The 27221-nt window shown below is 36.9% G+C and overlaps 1 protein-coding gene across 1 annotated transcript in view; it reads left to right on the top strand.

Annotated features, from left to right (window-relative positions):
* The first annotated feature begins 17809 nt into the window (after positions 1 to 17809).
* LOC131054466 (uncharacterized) overlaps positions 17810 to 27221 on the top strand; it is a 107545-nt gene continuing 98133 nt past the window's right edge. The window contains exons 1-2 of the mRNA XM_057988999.2: positions 17810 to 18162; positions 18255 to 18329. Coding sequence (XP_057844982.1) covers positions 18082 to 18162; positions 18255 to 18329 — 156 coding nt within the window. The 5' untranslated portion in view covers positions 17810 to 18081. The remainder of the gene's footprint in view (positions 18163 to 18254; positions 18330 to 27221) is intronic.

The following is a 27221-nucleotide window of genomic DNA, read 5'->3' as shown; positions in this document are numbered from 1 at the left end:
TTATTTAGTAATGGCCTTTGGATCCTCAATCCTTGAAGCATCTAACAACTTAAGAGAAGAAATTAAATTCACATCTCTCCTCTTCTTGGTGACATTATGAAAATATTTGGTGTTTTGGTCACCCTAATTTATCCATGTCTCACTAGATTTTTGTTTCCAAAATACTTCCTCATAGGCAAGCATCAATTCCATTTCTTTGGAGAAGTTGTATTGGTTCATACCATTCCTAATAAAATTCTCCCAAAGAGAATTTAGATATGCCTCAATTGACTTTTTGGTTTCAATGATATCCTTAAAATGATTTGTGTTCCACTAATTCAATACTTGTTTCAAGAGTTTCAACTTGGTAAAAAAAAAAAACATTTTGGAACCATCAATATGCTCCTTCCAATTTTCCTCCACAAACTTGAAAAAGTTTCAATCTTTCATCCACATGTTATTGAATTTGAATGTAAACCTTTTGTGTCTCTTGTCTCCCAATATTTCCAATTGCAATGGGAAATGGTTATAACCAGAGCAAGGGAAAATTGAGCATTCAAAGCGAAAAGGGAAAGAAACAAGATCTCCACAAAAGAAAAAATGATTCAATTTTTTAGCGATGTGACTAAAACCCAAATGCTTATTGGTCCAAGTATAGTTACTGTAAAGCAGAAAATCGAACCCCAGGTGTTCCCCCACTCCAAGGAGAGAGAAAGGAGGTCACTAGGATTGACGGTTTTCACTTAGGAGAGAATTTACATTCAAAAGAGGGGTTGAAACTCACAAGATCCAATCCCACACAATGCAAGATTGAATTCTAAATGAGTTTCAAGGGTTGAGACAACAAGGATACCCTCTTTTGTAAAGAATGTAGATAGAAGGATTGAACTAGGAGTGTATGTAAAAGTAAGAAAGATTCACTTGTAGATGGAGATAGGAACATGGGATGAAGCTACGGACCTGAAATTAGCAGTAAAATGTCGAGATGATGCTGTCCTGATTTTGAGCGAAAGTTGACGGGACGATGGCGCCCGGAGTGCACACGGTCCTCCGAAAAATCCGTGAAATGAAGGGGGATCTGTTCATCTCTGCACAAGGATTCCAAATCTTCAATTACAGCCGCATACCTGCAACCTACACACAGAAAAGAGAGGACGATTGGGGGGTTAGGGATTAGGGGTTTGCCTTCAGGTCAAACCCCGATTTTTGGAATTAACCAAGAAATGAGAATGTTGTAAATGTAAATGTTTGTAATGTAATCAAGTACTGATACCTTGTTGTAAGAATGTTTGTATTCTTACATGCGAAGGTGTAATGATGTTGTATGTTGTATGTTGTAGGTGATCTCCTCTTCAATGGTTGAATCCTTGTCTTGAATGCAACACCTAGCCTTGAATGGAGACTTAGAATGCTCAATTGCTTGAAGGAATACTTGAATGCTTGAATGTTTGAATATCGCTTCTGCCTCTTGCACACATATGTTTTTTTCACCCTCTTTTTCTTTTCTCTCCTTTTCTAGGAGGGGAAATGTAGTTTATATACTTGTCAATTAGGGTTAGGAGACTGATTTTTCTGACCTTAGGCCGACCTAGGAGCATTATTTTCCAAATTGCAAACTTGAAGACCCGATGCCCAACAAGAGACCGGGCCCAAAATAGGGCCAGGGACCAGGGCATTGGGCGCCATGGTCCAGAGGGACCAGGGCAATAGGCGCCATGGTCCAGAAGGACCAGGGCGTTGGGCGCCATGGTCCCACCTCCCAGGACAGCAGGGTGCAAGGAGGATCAGGCCAAGGTGCAGAAAGATGTATTTTTTGATGTCGTAAATAGGTTTCGGGGTCTCCATTCAGGTTCAATGTTGCGCCGCCATCATGAAGACCCAAATGCAGTCAAAATTGCAAGTGTCACAATTTTACGATGCTACATTTAGCCCCCACTTTAGCGGGAGTATAAGCGTACGCCCATACTTCCGGTAAAGTACAAGGAAACAACATTGAAAGACTTTCACCACATCAAGGAGGCAAGATACACCAAGCCCCCAGTGGACAAAGGATCTTACGACTTCGATTGACAAAGTAAAAGGGAAGATCACGAGGGAGAACCATGACTATCAGTAGTAAGGTTCCCTCACTATGAGTCATGCAAGAAAAATACCAAAAATTTTCAAGGCAAAGCTAAGTTCGCCAAGAAATTTTCAAGTATCTTGAAAAGATATGAACGGAGTGTATGCCCCCTATGTTAAAGCGATCACACATGCCTCATTAGGGGTGATTGCTTTAAGGTAGTGATACATATAAGAAATGAGAAGAGAAAGGAGCATGTTATCACAAAGATTTAGCCCCCAAGTGTGAGATAAACCCAAGGATAATAGACACAAAACACAAAGCACAAGGTGACTTCGCTTTCCTTGGGGTCAGTATGTTGTATATCATATGTATGTATGCATAATTGTTCTTCATTCCCTAATCAAGGAAGGTCACCTAGAAGAAGGGAACACATGTGTCTTTTGAGTCAACATGAGAGAGATCAAAAGAGATCTCAATGCTTTGCATCATCCTCAAGTAGACAACACTAAGGACAACAAATAGAAGAATGAGAATAACACATAGAAGAAGTAACAAAAGAGATCAAGAGAGGAGGAGAGAGTCTGCTATGCTAATGAACTAGTCTAGCATGTCATCCACCCCCCAATCTTGCTGATCAATATTTCGGGAAGGCAGGAAACATGCTAGAGGAGGAACATCCAACATAGCAGATGGAGCTATCACAAGATCCAAACAAGGGCTATGTTCATGTTCCAAGCCACGTTGTTCTTGTCTAGGAGCTAGGATAAGTTCTTTAGAAGATTCGTTAGATAAATGGTTATCAATATCAACATATTCATATTCACTATCAGAAGAAAGAGAAGTAACATTTTCATCATGAATAACATTTTCATCTATATCATCATCAAGATTTATAAAAATAGGATCTTTAACTCGCACAGGAACTCGCACAGGATCAAAACCATCATGCATCTTATGTTTAGGAGATTTGGGCTCAATTTTCAGCTGAGGAGAAAATGGAATAATACTAGCTGAAGGTGTTTTTGGGGATTGCAAAGTTTGGCAAACAGCTGCACGAGCTCTAAGACGACGCTTTCATCGGCGTTCACGCGCAGAACGATTTTGTCTAGTCTTAGTAGGAAGTTGAGAAGATTGAGGAGGAGGAATGTTCTCATCCTTATCACTTGGGTGTTTAGGTTGTGGTCTCTTAGGTTGAATAATAGGAGAAGAGGAAGGTCTCTTCTCTCTATAAGAGGAAGGAGGAGGAACTGCTCCGTATAAAGGAGGAATATCTGGTTTAGGAAGGAGACCAAGTCCATCATGACGAGGAGGTATAGGTCTACCTTTAGAAAGTTTATTAGTCATAGACATAGTCACATCCATAGGGATGGGTTGGGAATCTTCTTGAGGAAAGACATTAGTTTTATCTTTCAAAGGAAGAACTTCCTTCTCAAGAATGATAGGAATATCAAGTTTGGGTGTTCTAGGTTCACTTAGAGATAGGATCATATCTTTTTTTCACTTTTGATAACATTTGAAAAGATGACCACTTCGTGGTGGAAGAGATTGAAATTGTTTAGGCCAAAAATAATCAATAGGAAGGCTAGAAGTTCTTTCAGCTGGTTTAAAGAGACTATGATTGACAGTAACAACTTCACCATTATGGGGAAATTTCAAACACTTGTGAATAGGAGAAGCAATAGCTTTCATGGAAGATAGCCAAGGATAGCCTAGCTTCACATGAAATTGTTCAGATGATGGAATAATAGCAAAGCTCACATCAAGGGATTTGTTATGGACCTCAATAGGTAATGTAATAGAACCAATTGCAGGAGAAGAAAATGCATCAAATAATTTCACAACCACATTTGTTTTGTCATAGATCACTTGATTCAATTGCAAAGTAAAAAGAAATTCTTCAGTAATGACATTAACCATACAAGAAGGATCAATAAGCACTCCACGACAAGGTGTATTCTTGACTTTTGCAACTATATATAAAGGACCATCAGGTGCCCTGATAGTTTCACTGGAATCAAATGTGATGGAAGGTTCTTTAGGGATTTTCTGTTGCTCCACAAAGTTAATCACATTCGGAGTCATAGACACAAGACCATCAGGTGAAAAAGAGGAATCATTAGTCTCAATCACATTAGAGGTATGAGAAGGTAATGGATCAGTAAAAATCTTAAGATTTTGGTTAGGAAGAGCTATAGATGTGTTGCCTTTATCATTCACACCTAAAACAGAGATAGTATTATTATCAATCAAATCTTGAATTTTACCCTTTAAAGCAAAACATTTTTTAGTATCATGCCCAGGTTGACGATGAAATTGACAAAAAGATTTGTTATCAAAATAGGGTGAATTAATCTTTGCAGGATCTATTTGCTTTATAGGAGGGAGGGTAAGCACATTTCGTTCCAATAACTTATTAATAATACTATGCAATGATTCATTCAAAGGAGTAAACTCTCTTTCTTTCTTGAAAAACTTAGAAATAGGAGGCACACCTGATGCTGCATTCACATTGTTGTTGGTGATGTTTTCATTGAACTTAATGAACTCTCTATTCAGTTTAAACTTCCCAAATGGTTGTTGACTACTATCACCCTTATCACTCAGAGCCATAGGATTTGCTTGTTCCATTTGACTCACAGTCAGTTGATAATTGTGAAGAGTTGCGCACAACTGTTGGAAAGAAGTAAACTCAGAAAATAAAAGTTTTTCTCTAATATCTTTTTGTAAATTAGAAATAAAGATTCTTTGAATATCATTGTCAGGTACTGGAAAAGAAATTTGAGCACATAAATGCTTATATCTACCAATGAAATCAGTCACTTTTTCTTTAACACCTTGTTTACAATGCATTAAATCAATCAAAGTAACTTTAGGACTTATATTGTTTTGAAATTGTTGAATAAAAGCATTTGCAAGTTGTTGGAAAGAAGTAATAGAATAGGAAGGCAATGAGCAATACCATTGTAGAGCCTTATCTCTTAATGTTCTAGTAAACAGTTTTGCAAGCAACCTTTGGTCATGAGCAAAATCGGTATATATTGTTTGAAAGGTCTTAACATGTGTTAGAGGACCACCTTTACCATTATAAATCTCCAACTGTGGGATTTCAACATGCTTAGGGGGGATAGCTTGAACAATGTCAAGAGAAAGTGGCCTCGCAACATCAAATGTGGGCACACTAAACTTAGATTGATTCATAGAGGCAATTTGTTGCTATAAAGAAGAGACAGTTTGTGCAAGATGGTTAATGGTTGCTTCAGTCGAAGAGTTCATATTAGACATGTTAGATTGTGATGGAGGTATTATGTTATTGAAAGAAGGTATTGATTGAGAGTAAGGTGGCGGGACACTATGATAGTTAGTCATAGGAGATGATTGGAAAGAAGGAACACTACAAGGAGGAATGGAATGGTTAAATGAATTGCCCCCTTGCGTCTTGTTCATTTGTGGAGATGTAATAGGGACACTTATTGAAGGAATGAATGAAGAAGTCGGATTGAATGAAGGAAGAGGGTTGATTGAAGAAGAAGGATTGCCCCCATGACTGGTGATCATAGGTGGAACATTTTGTATTGAAGTAGTCATTATGTTTGATGTAAAGTAGGTATACTAGCAATAGAAGTTGTCAAAGGGGTAGAATGATTGACTTGAGTAGGAGGTTGTGTATAACCTAAAGTTTCGGCACAACTCTTCATAGGCATCACATTCGAATCCACAATGTGTGCAATACTACACAAAATATCAATTCCATTCTTATCACTTTGAACCATACGTTTTAGACCCTCAATTAATAAAAGAGCTTGACTATCGGGGTATTCTTGAGACATCCATTGCTGAAAATCACCAAATTGGTTATCCAATTTCGAAAGTTGTTCTATAGAAACCTCATGGAGAGCTTCTTCATCATTAAGAGGATTAGAGGAATTACCCATGTCCTCGTTAAAAAGGCCATTCAAATTAGGTTCCATCTCCTCGGTAATTAAACCTTGGAAAGACTTAATTCTAAGGCTTCGTCTAACGGGAATAGTGTAAGTAGGGCTTATTGTTGTAAAACTCATGCACTAGAGAGAGAGAGAGAGAAGATTTTGAATTTTGAAAATAAAGTTGACAAAATTGAACAATGAGATAATGATTATCCAATTTGAACTTTGTGAAAGAAGAGGGAAACACAACTTCCAATAAAGGTAGGCACAATTGAAAATTAGGGCCAAGGGGGTAGCACTTAATTTTAATTGTTATCTTGAAAATTGAGATCTTGAATTTTGAATTTATTTTTGAATTTAGAGGTAGCAAATTTCAATAAAATCAGCCAATCTCCTAGATTTAAGCTATTAAATGCAATCATGACAATCTCCGGAAGTTTCAGAAAAAAATGTCGGGGACCGTGGCAAACGGAGTGCACACGGTCCTCGCAACTTTTTTCAAAATTTTCAGGGATGAAAGTTATGATGATTTTAAAGCTAATCTGAAAAAATTGAGTGATTTTACGATCTGTAGATAGGCCAAATTAAAGTTGCAATCTCAAAATTGAACCCTACCAAGATTGTTGAAAAATGCAAAATTTGAATTTTGAAAAAGAGAGGGAAACTGAAATTTTGAATTTTAAGATTTTAGAGGGAATACTGAAAGCAATGCAAGCTTTGAAATTTAAAAGTTGACTCAATTTCATGCAAAATTCAATTTTGAAAGTGGAAATCAAGGTTGTTGCAATTAAACACTTAATTTCAAAAGTCACAAACTGCAAAAATTTGAATAAAGCACTGAAACTTCGAATGAATGCCAACACACTTTTTAGATTTAGGACAGTAAGAAACACAATTTTAACACAAAATTTCAATTTCAACAATTTTTGAATGATTAGAAGCCTTAATCCAAGAAATCACTAGACCAACTTTGACTTTAATTTTGAAAGTGTTAGAATTGATGAAATCAGCCAAGATTCTGGATTCTAGCAGAAAAATATAGTAAGATCCAGCTCCCAAAATTTTAGAAAAAATGTCGGGGACGATGGCGCTCGGAGTGCACACGGTCCTCGCAACTTTTTTTAAAATTTTCAGGGATGAGAGATATTATGATTTTGTTGCGGAATCCAAAGTTACAGCCGATTTGGAGGTGTTTTGATCAATGAAATCATCGGTCAAAGGTTGAATCAAGAGGGTTTTAAAAATTAGAGTTTTGACACTTAACCACTTAATTTTCAGAATTAAAGCACAAATATGATTTGAAAATTTGCAATAGAAGGGTAGATCTAAAAAAAGCATTAACAATTAAACATTTCACAAGCTCAATTACTAAAAAGAAAATTTAGGGTTTTTATGCAATTAACCTCTAAAATTTGCAAAAGATCAAACATGGAAATGTAATTAAGGAAGCAAAATTTTTTCAGATCTAACCATGAATAATTAGAATTAGGATGTTCACGTCGGGTTCACCAAAATGTAAAGCTGAAAATCGAACCCCAGGTGTTCCCCCACTCCAAGGAGAGAGAAAGGAGGTCACTAGGATTGACGGTTTTCACTTAGGAGAGACTTTACATTCAAAAGAGGGGTTGAAACTCACAAGATCCAATCCCACACAATACAAGATTGAATTCTAAATGAGTTTCAAGGGTTGAGACAACAAGGATACCCTCTTTTGTAAAGAATGTAGATAGAAGGATTGAACTAGGAGTGTATGTAAAAGTAAGAAAGATTCGCTTGTAGATGGAGATAGGAACACGGGATGAAGCTACAAACCTGAAATTAGCAGTAAAATGTCAAGACGATGCTGTCCTGCAAGTTTGAGTGAAAGTTGACGGGACGATGGCACCCAGAGTGCACACGGTCCTCCGAAAAATCCACGAAACGAAGGGGGATCTGTTCGTCTCTGCACAAGGATTCCAGATCTTCAATTACAGCCGCGTACCTGCAACCTACACACAGAAAAGAGAGGACGATTGGGGGGTTAGGGATTAGGGGTTTGCCTTCAGGTCAAACCCTGGTTTTTAGAATTAACCAAAAAATGAGAATGTTGTAAATGTAAATGTTTGTAATGTAATCAAGTACTGATACCTTGTTGTAAGAATGTTTGTATTCTTACATGCGAAGGTGTAATGATGTTGTATGTTGTATGTTGTATGTTGTAGGTGATCTCCTCTTCAATGGTTGAATCCTTGTCTTGAATGCAACACCTAGTCTTGAATGGAGACTTAGAATGCTCAATTGCTTGAAGGAATGCTCGAATGCTTGAATGTTTGAATATCGCTTCCGCCTCTTGCACACATGTTTTTTTCGCCCTCTTTTTCTTTTCTCTCCTTTTCTAGGAGGGGAAATGTAGTTTATATACTTGTCAATTAGGGTTAGGAGACTGATTTTCCAGACCTTAGGCTGACCTAGGAGCATTATTTTCCAAATTGCAAACTTGAAGACCCGATGCCCAACAAGAGACCGGGCCCAAAATAGGGCCAGGGACCAGGGCATTGGGCGCCATGGTCCCACCTCCCGGGACAACAGGGTGTAAGGAGGATCAAGCCAAGGTGCAGAAAGATGCAGTTTTTGATGTCGTAAATAGGTTTCGGGGTCTCCATTCAGGTTCAACGTTGCGCCACCATCGTGAAGACCCAAATGCAGTCGAAATTGCAAGTGTCACAATTTTACGACGCTACAATTACCATTAGAAGAATTGATTTCCAACAAGTTGCTATGTCCTACACATTCTCTAAAGTCTTTCTAAGATTGGTTTTCTTTACTGATTCCCCTAAATTTGCCATTTTGGTGAAGGATGGAATTGAAGTCACCTCCTAAATGAAGTGTTGAGCAGGGAGAGAATTAATGAAAAAATATAACTCCCCCCGTAGTTCCTTCTTTTTGATACATGCATTCAGGCCCTAAACATTTATTAGAATGAATTGGAGGTTGGAAACAAAACTCCTAACATTGTAGCCCATCCAGTTTGACCCCTCTACCAGTTTGTCCATGCAAACAATTTGTGTTTTCTAGAAGACAACTAAGCTACTAGAAGCCCTAATCACTTGAACTATTGAAACCTGTCATTTGTTCGAATTTCTTCTAAACTATTTCATATTAGCATTGGTCATTTTTTCTAGAATTATAAAGATGTCACCTTTTAAGAGTTGTGTTCTATGCTTGACCAAGAGATCTTTGTTAGTGTATTTAAACCCCCAACATTATACATTATAAGTCTCATGGCTCCTTGAGAAGGGGGCCTCCCTTCCCAAACCTTAGTAACATTGTGGTTTTGACTTGACCTTCAACTTCTCCATCCAAAGCCCTTTTCTCCTGGCATGACTTTCTAACTTGTGGTTTCTTTTCCCACAATCTAGAGTATATTTCTTAGTTGAATTCTGGCTAATGCCCAACTTTTCTCCATTATCTCACAAGACACAATTAGGATCTAAATTAGTTAGAACACCAGAAAGCAAATTATGTTCATCCTCTAAGATCTCTTCATCTTCCATATTTGACAATTGAGGATCTGTCTTTGGTTGGGTATTGTGATTTGGGGAAGAAGAGTCACCCCTGAAACCTTCCTGAGCTAAAATGTTACTATCCATAAAATTGCATGCCTCCTCAAAAAGTTGACCCCCCATAACTAAGAAAGGGTAATCTTCATCATTTTACTATGGTTTTTATGTCTAGCTATGGATAGTTTTCTGAGGTCAAAGGGTTGTGAAAGCATCTCTGTTTGTGCCCTTGATGATAATATTTGGGTCAAACTCCTTTAACAAAGATCTTGGTAGGGCTTGATGAGATTATTCATGTGGAAAAATCTCAATGCAATGAATCTCTTTATGAATAAAGGGATTTACATCTTTTTTCTGTTCCTTCATCGACTCTCCCTCAATTGGGACTACCTTTGAGATTCTAGACTCAAGTTTTCTAGGTTCCTTCATCATACTTACCCCCAATTCTAATGAATCTATAAGTTTTCATTATTCAAAGACCCTCTCACCTCTTCCTCTATCATTAGGGCTTTACCTTTTCCCTTGTGCTGCTCTACTTGCTCCTTTTCCTCAACCTATTTCAAACTAGAGAAAATATTAGAATTAATCAATTCCTTTGGAGGCCCTTCATCCACCTTGAGTGCTTCATATATACTTCTCTCCTCATTTGTGAAATCCACCTTAAGCCCCTTCCCTGAACTGCTCACTTCAAGGTTCTTCCTAAAGAGAGAATGACTAATTGATTGGCCCTTCTTTGAAAAAACCTTCTGGAACCATCTCCCATTTTCAGAGATAATCTCCAATTCCTGCAAGATCTCAATCTCCAAGTTTATTTTCACAAACAACTTTGTCATAGATCATGTTTTCGCATTGAGAAAATCTTCATCTATCCCCACCATGGAGCCCAAGGCATCCCCAATTTTGATTAGGGATTTGATACTTGTTGGTTGAAAATTTTGTACACTTGGGGAAATATATAAAATTGTGGTTTCAACCACAGCATGTGAGGAAAACTTTCCTAATTAAGGGAAGGCTCCCCTTATCTAACTAAAAATTTGAAAATAAAATAGGATGGGACAACAATCTTTCTTCTTCTTTCAACAAAGGCAATATCCTTTTCTCTTCACAGAAAAGTGATAGCGATTTGATATAAAACAACAGTAACAAATTTCAAAATGAAATGAGAGAAAGGAAATGAAGTTTCCTAAAAGCTCAAAGACTTCTGTCACTTCCTTTGGGACGGGACAACAATATCAAGTTCAAAGACTTGATTATATGAAGTCCTATCTACTCTTTCCTATACTAACGCTATCAAGAACAAATTAGAACAAATCAAAGACTGGAACCTCTTATTATTTTCTACTTAAAACAATGGGAAAGAGTATAAGCTCAAAGACTCATAGCTATTTCTCACAAAATCTGCTTCTAAACTCTCTCAAGAATAAGTGTAAGCACAAAGACTTACAACTTCTCTCAACAAAATATTTATTTTAATATATGTTAACCTCAAATACTTGCAGCACAAAGACTGCAAATCAAAATTGATTAAGCTCTTTAAGAAACACTTGCAAGAAAGATAATATAGAACACTAACTCAAGAATGTAGCACAAAGACCCAAAGCTTGAGCAGTTTCCTTCTATTCCTTTCAATTCTTGAATTTACACATGAAAGCTCAAAGATTTATTTGCTATAAATTTGACAGAGTTTTTGCTTGCTTTCCAAAAGATAAAAATTACAATAGACCCCTCAAGTATTTATATAAGAGAAGCCTTGAGAAAAAGGTGGGAGGATATCCTAACTAACTTGAGAGATTATGTCAACCACCAAGACTTATTCAATAACTAACTAAGACTTATTCCAACTACAATCCTAACTGAACACAACTTGTAGTTGCCTTACATGTAATTACAAAAGTGCAAGTAATGACTTATCTTGCATTTTACAAAAAAGACTTTTACATGTAACTTGTCGAAAGAAAAACTACAACTAAAGATTACAAATGTGGAAAAATACAACTATGTTGAAAAAAACTTAAGCTGTAGCACGTATAGACATGAATCCTTCAAACTTCTGAATGATCATTTGTAGTTCATCGGGATCCGGTTCATGGGTGTTCTTGGCAAGAACCATGGTCTTCACAATAGTATCATGGCATCAGAGGAGTGCAGAGCTATTTTTCTTCAAGATGGACTGGATTTCATGCAAAAAGATTTGGTGTTTCATCAACATTTGAATTGAAATGGCTGAGAATTGTTCATTCCTCCATTCATTATGAATCCTCATCTGTAAATCAGCAAGAACTTCTTCTTCTGGAATCAACTCTCCATCTCGACTTATTATGTTGCAAGAGGCCTTTTCACAATGAGAGACAATATCTTGGAAAAATTCACTCGGTAATCTCATTGTATCACCAATCTCCTCAATGAGGGATTTAAGAACAAGGGCCTTATTTTTCAGAAGCTCTTCAAATTCCAAGTACATGACCCTGGAAGAGATGATGACATGTTCCTATAGAACACTCAACTGTTGTTGGGGCATGGTACGCTAGATTGTCAAACTATCTTCAACACTTTCTAGATTCTTTTTGAAAGTATTAGAAGTCTGATCCAGTTTCTCTTCAATGGTTTCCAACTTAGACATCATCTGAAAAATGGCTTTTATCACTTGTGCACATAGATCATGAAGCTGATCAACCCAGGAATCCAATGCTTGTACCTTCTAAGAAGCCCTCTCAACTCCATGAATTGATTCTTGGGAACCAGAAGAATTTGTGGGGTTACTCCCTTCAGCAGCAGGTTTTGTAATTTTATAAACAACTGCCATAAGTTGTCGGTTTTCCTCTTCTAGCTCGTCTTTCTTTGCTAGAAGTTCATCACACCGATGTACCAATGAAGCTACATAAAACTGAGCATCATGTTTAATCACCTCATGCGTTTGCTTACCCCATTCTATCCTTGTAACTTTGTAATCGGTAGCTGATATTTCTTCAAGTGGCTTATCTGCAATGGGTTCAACAATTTCAGTTACCTTCATCTTGTTGATGTCAACAGTTACTCTGGAGATAGTCTTGGCCTTTTTAGCAACCTTGGATCTAGACTGTTTAAGTTACTGATAATCAAAGGCATCATGTGAGATTTCTTGCTTCATCCTTTTTGGAGTAAAAGAACTAAGTCATGGAGGTAAAGCCATCAACTCTCCTTCAGTAGTAGTTGTAGGCAAAGGAGAAGCAATTTCTGTTTGAATAATCGTGGTCATCCTAGGAGGAATATCTATTTGGATGGCGACCACGCTTTCCTTAGTAACCAATGGGCATGAAGATTGCCTCATAAATTCTTCAAAATCAGAAGTGGAGGTATCAATCTTTGACAGTTGGATACAAGCAGGAGTATCCTCAGGAACTTCCATCACACTCTCTTATTGATGATCGGGAGGTGGCTCGTATGTCGAAATAGGAATGACATTATGAGGAGATTCACCCGCAAGCAAGTCAAGAGGAGAAAAGGGTGTCTCAATGGAAACTGGGGGAATGATCTCATGAGGCGAGTCCGATGCTGGAGACTTGAGAGCATCATCAGATTGCTGCCCTTCTTCTGGATTGTCCAAATCGATCACCTGAACATGAAATCATGACTTTTCCTTCCCATGAACTGTCGCCTCGTCAGGAGGAAGCACTACTTCCCGACTCACTCGCAATTTGATCCTTGTGCCCAAAGATGATGCACCTTCCTTATTGTCAACCTGAATCTCAGACTTACGTCCAAGAGGCCCCGTAGAATCATCTTCTTTTCCATTCTTGATTTTTATGAGTCTAACAACATTACTTTTCAGCCAAAGCATTGGTGTTAGCCAAGATAGGATGAAATCTGTCAAGAATGGATATGCACTCTTTGTGTGACCATTGGATTAAAGGAAGTGGAGCTTCCTCAACCCTTCATGAAATATATTCAGGATCAAGTACATGCCCATCGTAAATCATCCCTTGTGGAATATCCACCGAGTTCAAATCAACAACTTGCTCAACAATGAGCCTGCAATAATCCATCTTCAGAACCTCGACCTTTGTACGAAGATCTACCCAGATATCCTCAATGCGATGCACGTGCACGAAGGATTTCTCGATCTTCTCCTTCATACCCTGGTAATCAAAATCAGCTTTGGACTTAAACCTTCTGAGCTTAATTTCCTGCATTTCAGTCTCCATGGCCTTGGTTTTAACGAATGTGACAAGAGAATACCGACCAATTTTTAATGGGTTTGTGGTAGAGATCCCCATTCCAACCTTATGTCTGACGGACTGATGAGCGTGGACAACCATGATCTGTCTTCCCAACTCCATAAGAATGATCTTATCAGTTGGGTATCTAGGGAGCATATATGGTTGCCCACTATAGCATCCAATTCTCATATAGGTGAAGGTCAGGAACTGTAGAAACAAGCATCCATACTCACTCAGCCTTTCCCATGCCTCATCTGATACCCTTTTGTTCTTCAGAGTTCTGTCAAATTGACACATGAAGTAACCGAAGAATGCATCTTGGACTCTTCTGAAATGCAATCTGCTGGGTCTCAAAGGCAACTGATCACAATATTCCCAAACTAGTATAAATGAGCGATCACCCTTGGTAGAAAGACCTGGAAAATGCCTAAGCGATGTTGCCAAGTACACCAAATATGAGTTCATGTAGAAAGTCATGGTAGAAGAGACTGATGAAAGTTGTTCACACAAGGCATCGTTGATGACTTCTCCCCATGATATATGATGAGATTGCCTTATGAACATGATGAACTAGTACATCCAGGGTTCAAAAACATTAGAATGTTCAAGGCCCATTATCCTGTTGAGGAGGGTTATGATGTCTCCTATTTCCCATTTGAAGTCACATCAGTACAACTTAGCCCACATTGAGAAGGCGGCTTGTGGCTCATAGATCCACCTGTTGATATGACATTTGCAGTCTTTTTCCCTTTTCACATAATACTCAGCTACACTCTCTTTGGAGATTTCCATGTAAATAGGTGCACGAGGTATTTTGAAGACTTTCTCAATTGTGTCTGCATCAAGGCGGATTATTGCTTCACCATCATCATTTTTAATGATTATTGTCTCCTTGTCAAAGTGATGGGCGCAAGCGAGAACAAATTCAGGTTCTAGGATAGCCACTGGGAAAGAAGATGCGTGATGGATATGGCTGTCCAACAGCCGCTGCATATTGTTATCTTGTGGATCCTCAACCCTCTTGACAAAATCTGACATATCCAGATGCCCTATTTCTGTATCTCTGATACGATCCAAAGGAGAGGAAACTTGGGAAGGCGCAACTTCATTTTGGTACTTGTCATATTTATACTTCATCTTTCTCGGATTGGAGATGATGACAAATCTGACATTGATGGACAACCTAGAATACTGTGATGAAGACTTAAAAGTGTTAAGGCAACATCATAATCAACTACAATTAACATTTTTCCTTCTTCAAATGGGAAAAAATTTGACTCTTGCACTTCACAATTTTTGTGCACTTCACGATTTTTGTGAGAGAAAGAGGGGAAATAAATGGGAATGGGGAAATCTTGACTTTGACCAATTTCGGATCTTGGGGAAAATTTTGCAAGTATACAAGTTGGAAAGAGCATACATGCAATTGGATTTTTTAAACCCGAATGCAAGTACACTTGTAAATTTGCAAATGGAGAAATGGGTGGAAAATGAGAATTAGACTTGTGGAAAATGACGAAAATGGAAAGTACAAATATGGGTGACATGAATGGATAAAAATGGGAAGATCCGGGAATGTCATTTTCATGAAAATGGGAAGAACTTTTCAACATGTAATCCGGTTCTTAAAACCCGATTTTGAAAGGAAGGGTATTTCACATCTTTCAACTTGGAATTTTAACCAAAAATGGTTAAATTCTTTAACCGTAAGGGAAGAACAAAGATTTCCAGCCAACTTGTAATCTGGATTTAAAATCTTGAATACAAGTAAAGAGGGAAAATGGGGAAGAACAATGCAATCAAAAAATTGCTTATGAAGGGGAAAAATCTCTCTCACAAAACCGATTTTAGGGGCAAGAACAACATATTTACAAAATTAAAACTAGAAAGGAAAATAAGAAAACAAGAAAGGAAAAGAAAACACACCTTGCTTTAATCTGAAATGCCTCTTCAAAAAGATGAAGCAATCTTGGAATGAAGAAGACAATCCATTAAATAAAGACAATCCGCAATGCCAAACCCTAGCCATGTTTTATAAAAACGCGGTGTCAAATTCAAGGGAAATGACATGAAAAGTGGCCAAAACTCCTTCTAACCTTAATGCCTTAGCATACTAAGCCAAAACAATTTAGGAGATTGTTGATTCGTGGCATCTTTGAAGGAGAAAATCATGGTTTTTACCAAACACGTGTTTGTTGTTGCAAACCAAGAAACCAACAATCTTAACCTCCAAATGGCGTGAAAGATGTCTACAAATGCAAGAGAATAAGAAGGAATCCTAAACGCCTTCTACCTCCAAAAATTTCTCCACAAAAACTTGCTTAAAATTCTCAAAAAATGTTTTTCCTTTCTATTCGGGTTTTTTGAAAAGAATAACAAGTTTGAATTAACATGAATTGGAGAAAATCGGGTTTTTGGGATGCAATAACAAGTTTAAAATTGCACTTTTTCATCAATAAGACAAAATCGGGTTTTTAAAATGCAATTACATGTTTAAAATCCTTCAAAAATGCACTTTATAGAGAAAATCAGGTTTTTTGGGCAAAATAGCAAGTTTTAAATGTCACTTTTTCTCATTCCTAGGCAAAATCGGGTTTTAGAGAGAGATGTGCAAGTTTAAAATTACTTGTAAAGGGAAAATAAAATCTCTACAACAATTTTTAATTCACTTGCACACATGTAATAGGGGTTTAAAATCCCTATTACAAGCAAAAACCATTAAAGTAGGGGTTTTAGAAAAGAATTACAAGTTTACTTGTAACTTAACCAAAAAATCCCCATTTTAACTAAAAAAGCCAAAAAGCATCAAGGGGGAAATAAAAAAAAAATTACAAGTTTTTATTTTTCATTAAAGTGCACTTGTAATTAGCCAAAAATTTCCCTACAAAGACCAAAACAATGGAAATCATTAAAACTTGCAGTTCAAGGAAAATTCTCCAGTTGCAGTCAGGGAGAAAAAACCCGAAATTGAAGGAAAGACATAGCAAACAAATCCAGAATACGACGAAATTTGAAACGTGGTTCGAGGATGGATTGAAGATTAAGCCAGTCCAAGGATTAGTCAAAATTCTACCTCAGGAAGCATGCCATAGAGTAAAATTTTTCGTTTTTTCACAAAAATTTCATGTAATGGTCCTTCATTTTTGAAAACAAAAATGAGGAGAACAATACTTTGATATTATGCGGGAAGTCCACCGAGGCTGATCCACATGCGGATCTTCCTAATATTATATTTCATTGGATCAAAATTGGGATCTAATCTATATGGTGAAAACTAGATCCTTCGAAGAGTAGGGGGTCTCCATATAGAATTTCTTTCTTTAAGGAAGAATTGATACATTTAATCAGAAAAAAATAATTTAGAAGGGGTCTACTACTTACACTACCTTCAAAGCTACGTACCCACCATTCCATAAGATTGTTGCTCTAGCATTTGTTGCCGCACCATTTAACAAAAAGAGAGCGATCCTTTAGGCGTTCCAAGACTGAAGCAGTTATCTTAGAGGATAAAACAAAGGCTTTGCTATTGCATGATTTCAAAGGATTATTCTTTTTGGCATCCACCTTTCTAGTAACTTCCTTATACCAAAACCCCATTCCACACTAACTCATTTTAGTGTTCATTTGCAGTTGTCAAGGGATAAATGTCTTGGGCTTAGATCCTTTACCTGTACTTTCGACATCGAATGGAATGACATTTGCACTTGTGACAAAGATTGGGGTATGAGAAGAAACATTCCCCCATATGTCAATGTTTGCTATCCTCCCTTGATTATTTTCTTGCCTTGGTCACACCTTTGCACCTATGCTCCGAAGTGTGCCACTTTGCGCCATTTTCTTTTAGCTATAAGTTATTTTTAAAAAAAATATGAAAGTTTAACTGTTTCAAAAGTTCCCATTTTCTTAAATTGCCGATCATTAGAATTTTGTAAAAAACAAAATCAAGGATATAGGTTTAAAATTGTGTAACAACATAGTAAAAAAAAATAATTTTGCCATAAATTTTAAATTTCTAATCATGACAAAATCTATAGCAAAAATAAAATCCTTACAACTCGTTTTTTATGTTAAACCAATTAGGTGTAGGCTAGATGTCCTTATTCTTCGACAGGTCTTTCAAAAATGGTAAATGCAAGTCATGCCGCATATGCGAATAATTAACAACATTAGTACTCAAAAACAAAAACAAGCTTGATTTCATGCTGAGGTAGCAAGAAATTTCTGAGTACTTTGACGACCTAGCAGGAAATTTATCAACCAAAACGGCCAAAAAATTGTAAATCCTCATAAAATTTCCTGTCCAACTTTGTTTCAAAAACGCTGCCTTCAAATACCATCGCAAACCGCAAATTTAGCAGCCAGCCAAAAAACTGAGGGAAATGGCGACAGTGAAAGTAGAAGTGAAGGATGAAGACAAGGCGAAATCATCCTCTAGTTCATATTACGTGGATAAAGTAGTGGTGAGTTGTTCAAGCTGCATACTTGTAGAATTAGCATATCTTTCCATGTTGAAAATTTTCGTCATCTGATAAATACATTAATGATTTCTCAGGCACCAGGAGACATAGTTGTAGACCTAACAAATCTTTCCAATCAGACGCTCAGGGTTGGAGGGGGTCTACGTCAGGTACTTCAGTCAGGGCAACTGATATCAATATTTTTTCTTTATCTCTGTTGAATCAAAACGAGTGTCTTCACGGTTCTAGAGAGCAGCTTTTAGACATAATCAGTCGAGCATTTGTAATCATAATTGTCTTTCTTGAGCTTGAATTGGAGGAAGATAAGATTGAATGCTTGTTAAGAAATTCTTTGTTCTCGTTTAGTTTCAAAAACCCTGACGGGTTCAGGGTTTTGGACGGAGTAGTTAGGTTTATCTATCATCATTGCTACCCCAAGCCGTAATAAGTCAGAGCTGTCAATAAGGTGGCTCATAACTGCAGCGGACGTGTGATTAGGTTATTGGCATAGATATCTTAAATGTATCTATCTAAAATACAGTCTCGTGATAATTAAGGTATTTATATTGGATTTGTGATATAGGCTAGATAGGTGTCTAAAGATTGTTATCTTTCAGTGACTATTAGATAGATGTATTTAAGATATCTGCACTTGTCTATTAGATTTTTATATAGATATATACAATTTGACGAAATCAATTTCTAATATATGAATGCCCATTAAATTTATGTTAAGGGATTTTCGTTATCCACTCACTCCATTACAACCTCCTGTAAGGTCATTGTAATTATGCCTATTGGTTGTTATATTTTTACCGGTATGCTATCACTACACTCTAATAATTGACAAGATGATGGCTTATACTCATAGTGGTCAAAGCAGAATCATTTTGAAATATACAACATTTTCAAACTATACCTAGGATCATCACCAAAACCCTGCTCCTAGGCTGTTGCATTGATTCAAGAGCAAATGAAGAGAGTGTGGTCCAATCATAGTGCACACCACATCAAAGATGGCTCACTTCATCCAAGTATCATCAAACAAGAAAGTAATTAGGGCATAGCTGTGGTAAAGATTCTCAGCAAATTATTACTAAAATAAGCATTTAAAACTTAATGCAATAAATTGCTTACTTTTGCTCCAATTTTTTTGAAATTTGGACTGCAGAAGCTACAATGTGTCCTTGAAAAACCTTCAAAAAATCATGAAAAATTTCAAGACCCTAATCCGGCAATAAATCACTTAATACTGCTCCAATTTATTGTAAGTTTGGACTGTAGAAGCTTCAATATCTTTTTGAAAAGCCTCCAAAAATCAGGAAAAAATGCACCAAAATTTGAGAGATAAGCACTTACCAAAATAAATTTGGTAGAAACCCTAATTCTATAATAAACTATTTAATTTTGCTCTCATTGCTTTAAGATTTGGACTGTAGAAGCTTCATCACATCCTTAAAGATCTTGTAAAAAATTAGAATAAAATTTGCCAAAATTTGAGAAATATATGTCATGTCCCCTTTGGGGATATTTATAAATTTTGAAAGGAAGCCAAGTGCAGAATAATGTTTCCAAATGCTAAATCTAACAGGAGAGATAATGCAAAAATTTCTTACAAACCCTTTAATTGCTACAGATTAGATAAACACACAAATTTAGATTTAAACAAATAAAACCATAACGCTAGATATACGTGGGAAAAACCTCTTGAGAAAAAACCCACACTCCAAAAGCTAGACTCACTTGTATTATTAGCAACAATCAACAGTTACAATACAATGCACAAAGCCAATGTTAGGAGTAAATACAACAATAGAGAACTTTGGAGAAGATCCAACACATAAAAAAGCTTCTTAGAAGATATCCAACCTATCATACAAAATACACTAAGAAGCCACATATTTATAGAGCTCAACACAAGTGGAAAGCACCCATGGTTTCCAAAACCAACTCCAACACCAAAAAGGTATGTGGTGTCAAAAAACAAGTTGCCTTTTCCATGTCATGTTGCACATAACAACTTTTCAAAGCACTAACGCATGACTCATCCATAATGACCACCTTGCCACATACAACACCTACTTCACACCATTTGTCAAAAGTGAACCCCACCATAAATATCAAGTGCCAAATAATAACTCTCCACGACTCTTCTATCAAACTAGTTATCATCATAGTAAATAAAAGAAACTGTCATAGTTATAACATAGCAATCTATGACACTAGTCCCCTCTTTTTAGAACTTTCAAAGTTGGTGCAATAAAATAATTATATAATAAGCATATTAGGACTCTAAGGTTGAGACACCTTAATCCCAACATTCTCCCACTTGTCAAAGACCTGTCAAGAGTCGATCTCCCTCTTTGCTCAAGGCTGCAATGCCCATAGAACCGGCACACCATATGGAATTCTCAGCTCACTGGTTTCGTCAGTGCATCTACAACATTCTCTAAAGTATCAACTTTTCCATCTTTACCTTTCAATTTTCCACCATATCACGAACAAAGTGAAACTGCACATCAACGTGCTTTGTTTTGGCATGGGAAGTAGGATTTGTTGCTAAACAAATAGCACTTTGGCTCTCACAACAGATAGTGATTTGACTTGCATCAAAACCAAAATCAGAGCACAATCTCTTAAGCCAAATGGCTTCCTTACAAGCATGAGTAGTTGCCATGTATTTTGCTTTTGTAGTGGACAAAGTGACTACAACCTGCCGCTTACTCATCCAATTGATAGCACCACCAATCATCGTGAAAACATACCCATTGGTGGATATTCTACTGTCAATGCCACTTGCCCAATTTGAATCCACATATCCACGAATGCAAATTGAATGCTAAGGTCTAGTAGGATAACCATGAAAACACAAGAACTACTTAGAAGTACCCCTCAAATACCTGAACACTCTCTTAACTGCATCCCAATGCACCTTACTAGGTTTAGCCATATACTGACTAAGGGCTCCCACTGCTTGGGCAATGTCTGGCCTCGTACAAATTGTAGCATACATGAAGCTGCCAACAACACTGACATAAGGCACTCTAGATATGTCCTCCATCTTTGTAGGAGATTTTGGATAATCCTCCACAGAAAGCTTCGTCCCCTGTAACACTGGGACAACTAAACTGCCTACAAGCTGTCATGCTGAATCTCTCCAACACATAGTTAACATACTTACTCTAGCTCATCCAAAGCTTTCCGCTAGCTCTATCTCTAATGATCTCAATCCCAAGAATATATCTTGCTATACCTAGATCTTTCATCTCAAACTGTATTGCTAACTGAGACTTCAAATCTGAATCCAATCTTTTACCATTCCCAATAAACTATATATCATCCACATATAGGACAATGATAAGAATGTGACCATTTTCAGATTTGTGATATACATAATGGTCAGATTTAGATTACATAAATCCCAAAGACAACACATAACTGTCAAACTTTTGATACCACATTCTAGGAGACTTTCAAACCATATAGAGATTTCTTCAACTTACAAACAAGGTTCTTGTAATGTCCCCTGCTAAGATCTTTTAGGGTTTGGGACTAATTAGTAATTTCTTATATTTCAACGGCAAGAGACTTCTTTCTATTAAAACTTACACTCAAAATGAATTTGGAGAGTGGCTATATCTTTTAAGGGGGGGTTGACTAATGCAATGTTAATTATCTTGATAATATGCAAAGATTAGATTGTCCAACAATACTTGTATAATGCCGGTAATTTCCTATGATCAACCAATGTCAACTATATCAACTTTAACTTGTGGAAACTAATCAATATATATGAATCTTGTTTGAATATCGAAGCATCGGATCTGTTATATATATTGAATGTAATTGCAATGTATTACTTAGGTACAAGATGGATGTGAATATGATAAGGGTAGTATGATTTATCCTATATTTGCTGAAGTTATGAAACTTGTATTATGCAAGATCAAAGAATTATATCAATACAAATATATCTATCAAGTTGCTATCTCTGATATCCTCTTGATGTATATGTAATTGATCTCCTATTGATCGGCCTGATCATTTATTAGATGTATTTCTTATGAAGTGGTGATGACTTAATAATGGATGATCTATAATTGTTGTTGTATCTGATGTTGCTTGATACATATGCAAGATGTCATTGCGGTTGGTCTGATAAGACCTCCCAATTTGGTATGATTGCCTGTTTGATGTGAATGCTTGTGATGGCGATTTCTTTGGAGCTGTTTCTGGTTTTTAGTCACTGAAAGTATGCGTCCCAGCATTGTTATGGGTGGTCGATAGCCATCTTTACTTAGCTGTTGTTTGCTCAATCTGGGTGATCCAATTTTGGATTTGAAGAAAATAAAAAATGTTCTATATGCCTTTGGAATGGCATTGACGATTCTTTAATATCACACGAGGGATTGCATCTCACCAATTTAATTTAAGTTGACTTCATGGTAATCACACCTCTTAGTAGATAGCTAAATGTTGATTAGTTAATCATCATTTGGCATAATTCTTTGTGGGCGATAATGATGGCTTTAATGTTTTATTTTGTTTATTCTCAATCTTTGATCTATGAGAATTGCTGTTAATCTATCCTTGATGGAAACATTGATGGATTATTTATACAATATCCGATCCTTCTTGATAAGCGATTGTTGATGATCTTGATGAACAATATGATTCACTTGATGTTAAATGTAATCTAATGGTCACATTGATATATGGAATTGCTGTTTATCAAGATTGCCTGCTTGATGTCACTTAACTCAAGACCCGGATCATATGAAAGGATGAGTAGCATCTGGACATATTTGATCACTTGATCTATGTATGGGGCTGTCAAAGGTGTCATGCTCAATCTATACCAACTATAGATATAAATAAGACGATTTTACTTGATAGGATTATTGCTTCGGCTTTCATCTTTATAACCTCCACAATGCAACTGGCTCTACCATCAAGAATATACAAATCTAACTATTTGAATTATTAATTGCTGTGTACAACTCTTACTTCTATTTGCTAACTTCTTGGAAGTGTCCAAGGTCTACCGCACCTTGATCACACTTGTGTTTAATACTAGATTGATTTTATGTAAAGGATGGGGACATCATAGTTCTCTTTACCTTTTTCAACGAAATACTTTGGCTGTGACATGTAAATTTCCTCCTCCAAATCACCATGGAGAAATGCTATCTTCACATCCATCTACACAACTTTCAAGTCATAAGTTGCTGCAAGTGATAAGGAATCAAATGGATGTTAGCTTAGCTACAAGAGAGAATATTTCACCATAATCAATTCCCTCCACCTAAGAATACCCCTTTGCAACCAACCGTGCTTTATGCTTCTCAACACTGCCATTTGGACCCAGTTTCTTATCGAACACCCATTTACATCCAACATGTTCCGTCCTTTAGACAAAGGTACTAGATCCCATATAGCATTCTTCTTCAATGCAACCATCTATTCCTTCATGGCTTCCATCTAGGAATTTGCATCATGCATACCCGTAGCCTCTCTAATAGTCCTAGGCTCATTAGTGTTAGCAATCAATGCAAATTTGCAATTGGAATCCAACAATGAATAACCAAACCTTTTGGGTTAATAACCATATCTATTAGGTTGCTGCTTATCATGGGTAGACCTCCTCAATTGCTGAGGTTGAGGTTCTTTCTCTTCTTTAGAACTTTCAGAGCTACTTGAGTTCTCCTCATCGTTAGGTCCAACAAGAGTGCATAGTTCAAATCTCATCGGAGTAGGTGGTACCTGAACTACCTCCTTTTTTTGTTTTTCTTCTTTCTCTGGCTGCAAATCAACAGTAGAAGCTTTCAAGTTTCAACTCATAGTAGATCACACTTCTGCTATATATAGAGAACCTTCTCTGCAACTGGATCCCAAAGCTTGTAACCTTTCACACGGACACCATAGACGATGAAGATAGACCTTAACTGCCTTGTTCTCCAATTTTGATCTTTTCTCACTTAGCATGTGTGCATATGCCTCACAACCAAGGCCTCTGAGATGTCTCAACAAGGATGCTTCTATGGTATCTTTTCAACCAGTGCCAAAGTAGGAGATTTGTTAATCGGATAACATGTAGTGGCTACAGCTTTAGCCCAGAACTTCTATTCAAGTTCATCACCACTCAACATACTCCTAGCCCTCTTTATCATCCTTATGTTCATCCTCTTCGCAACTCCATTTTGCTGTGGGGTGTATGGAGTTGTCTTGTGTCTGTCAATCCCATGGTACAAAAAGAACCCGTTGAATTTTGCCGAACAAAACTGACCACCATTGTTAGTCCTCAAACACTTAATTTTCCTACTAGTCTAGTTTTTAACCAAGGATTTGAACTCCTTAAACTGACTAAAAACTTCAGATTTACTCATGAGGAAATACACAAACTATAGTCATCTATGAAAGAGACAAAATACATAGATCTAGATATCCAAGGAACATTAACAAGACCAAACACATTTGAATGAATAGAATTTAAAACCACAAAAGACTTATGAGAACTGGAATAAAATTAAACATGTGTTGTTTGCCATAAACACAATGTTCACAAAAGTTGAACTTGAGATTATAATCATCAAGGCCTTCGACAAGGCTCTTATTTTTCAAGGCTGTAAGACCCTTCTCACCAATGTGACCAAGTCTTTGGTGCCATAACATTGCCTTTTTAGCTAGGAGCTTCATCTTCAAAGCATTTGCACCCTTAGGTACCCAGAAAGTACGACCAACATATGTAGAGACAACAATTTTATTCTCTGCTTGATTTGATGGTGAGGATGAAGAATTGAAAGCCCTTTTCTTGGACTTTACAAAAGCACTATTGCACTGAATCGTGCATGCATCAAATTTATACAAGGTGCCAATCTGAACACCCTTAGTAAGCACCATAGAGACTCATTTCACCTTGCATCTACCACTTGAGAAAACAACCTGGACACCTACATCACTCAGCTTGCTAATCGAAAGTAGATTCCATGCCAAACCAAGGATATGCAGGTAACCATCAATCCCCTTCACTCTGTCATTAGGGAATTGAATCTTGACTCTTCCACGACCAACAACCTTCAGGTGAGAGTCATCACCCAGATACACCTTCCCACTGTCAAACTCTTCATATCGAAAACCATCCTCTATGAGAGGTCATGTGGAAAGAGGCACTTGAATCAATCAACCACACATCTTTTGATGCATGTGTTACCAAGGCTACCTCAAAAGAATCTACTTCATCATGGGAGGATTTATCAGAGTTAGAATCGGGGAAATCCTTTGTACCTTTATTTTTCTTCTCCTTCTTGCACTCTTTTCGGAAATTAGCAGATTTGCTGCAGTTCCAACATTTTGCCTTGGACTTTTTACTAGGAGACTCATATCGAGACTTGGATTTACCCCTCTTGTCCTTCTTCTTGCCTTTCTCCATCGTCCATGAGCAACCAGGGCCTCCTTAGCCTTCTCAAAAGGTTTCCTTCGCATCTCTTTGGATAACAATGAAGCAACTACATCCTCCATCTTGAAAGTGGTTGTTGTGCTTACAATGGCCATCACAAGGTGATCCCATGAGTTTGGCAAGGAACCTGACATAAGCATGCATTTTTCTTGATCATCTATCTTGATACTGACATAACCCAGTTGGGCAACTAGCTTGTTGAACTCATTCATGTGATCTGCAATGGTTCCTCCCTCATCCTCAAGGAATACAACTTCTTTCTTAGGAATGACTTATTTACCAAGGACTTCCCCTGATAAATATCGCCAAGCTTCTTCCAGAGCTTAGCTGCAGTCTTCTCTTCATGAACATTCAAAAGCACAAAATCAGCCAAACAAAGTCTTATCAAACCCTTGGATTTTTGATCCATTGTATCCCATACATCCTGTGGTGTAGTTTGAGGTTTCATCGAAGAAACTATGGCCCATAGATCTCTATATATGACCACATCCTCCATTTTGAGTTTCCACAACTCAAAATTGCCGCCATTAAACTTCTGCATCTCTATTCTACTCGATGTGCTTGGATAATTTGCAATACATATTGATTTTTACTAGTTTGTGGCCATTAGGTTGATCTTCAACTGTTGTGCCAAGGAGATACATAATTATATTTAGAACTTTTTTTCTGGTATTTCATTCCTTTTTCCATTTGATTTTGGTGGTTCCAACTTTGTTTTTATCAAGAGCTAGAAATGTGCTTAGTTGGTCAACAAGAAAGCCTTAAGTTTAAAAGAGCTTACAGTTCCTGGAAATTATAAGACTGCAAAGTGATATCTAACAAATGACTTGTACTTTTACAGTTATGAGTAATGACTCATTTAAATTTTGAAAAAAAGGCATTGGCTTGTCTCATGATGCAAATTGGGTTCATTTTTTGCATCGTATTACATAAATTTTATTGTGGGTTTATCTAGGATGCCCATAATAAATCAGGGTATTTTCTATGGTAGATCCTCCCTTAATATATTATACGTGTACTATTTCAGCTGATGGATTGATGCAGTTGTGCAGTTATTTTTGACAATTTATCTCCTTTCATCTGGGGTTTCTTTCATTCTTCAATCATCTAGGTCATCCTCCCACATCTATATGCATCATACTCAGATCACTGAAGACTTCAGAATGCATGAGTAGCTAGCACCCCATAGCTGACAATTGTAAATGGTCAATCTAGACACTTAAGGATGAAATTATTTTGTAAAACAGAGCTGCGAATCATAAATCATTTGCATTTTCTGATCTAGATCATTGTGTTTACATGTAAAATCTTTGCTATTTGTTGTGGTAAATTCCTAAGACAATGTTCCACCTTTATTAACTTCTTGTTGAAACACAGTTCAGCAATCCATAACGTACAATTTCTAACTTTGTTCCTTTAGTAAATAAACCACTCAAGCACTACCAGTTTCTAATGCTTTGCTTATTTCTCACAAGAAGCCTTTTTTCTGAAAAGCAAAAGAGACACTTTTTTCCTTATTTTCCTAAGATCTATAAACAATATTAAAGCTTTTGAATTCAATATCTTTTGTTTTGTTAAACATAACTCACAGGTTCTCAATATATTT

The sequence above is a fragment of the Cryptomeria japonica genome, chromosome 2 (genome assembly GCF_030272615.1).
Source record: "Cryptomeria japonica chromosome 2, Sugi_1.0, whole genome shotgun sequence".
Lineage (NCBI taxonomy): Eukaryota > Viridiplantae > Streptophyta > Pinopsida > Cupressales > Cupressaceae > Cryptomeria > Cryptomeria japonica.
This window is presented reverse-complemented; position numbering and strand designations above follow the sequence as displayed.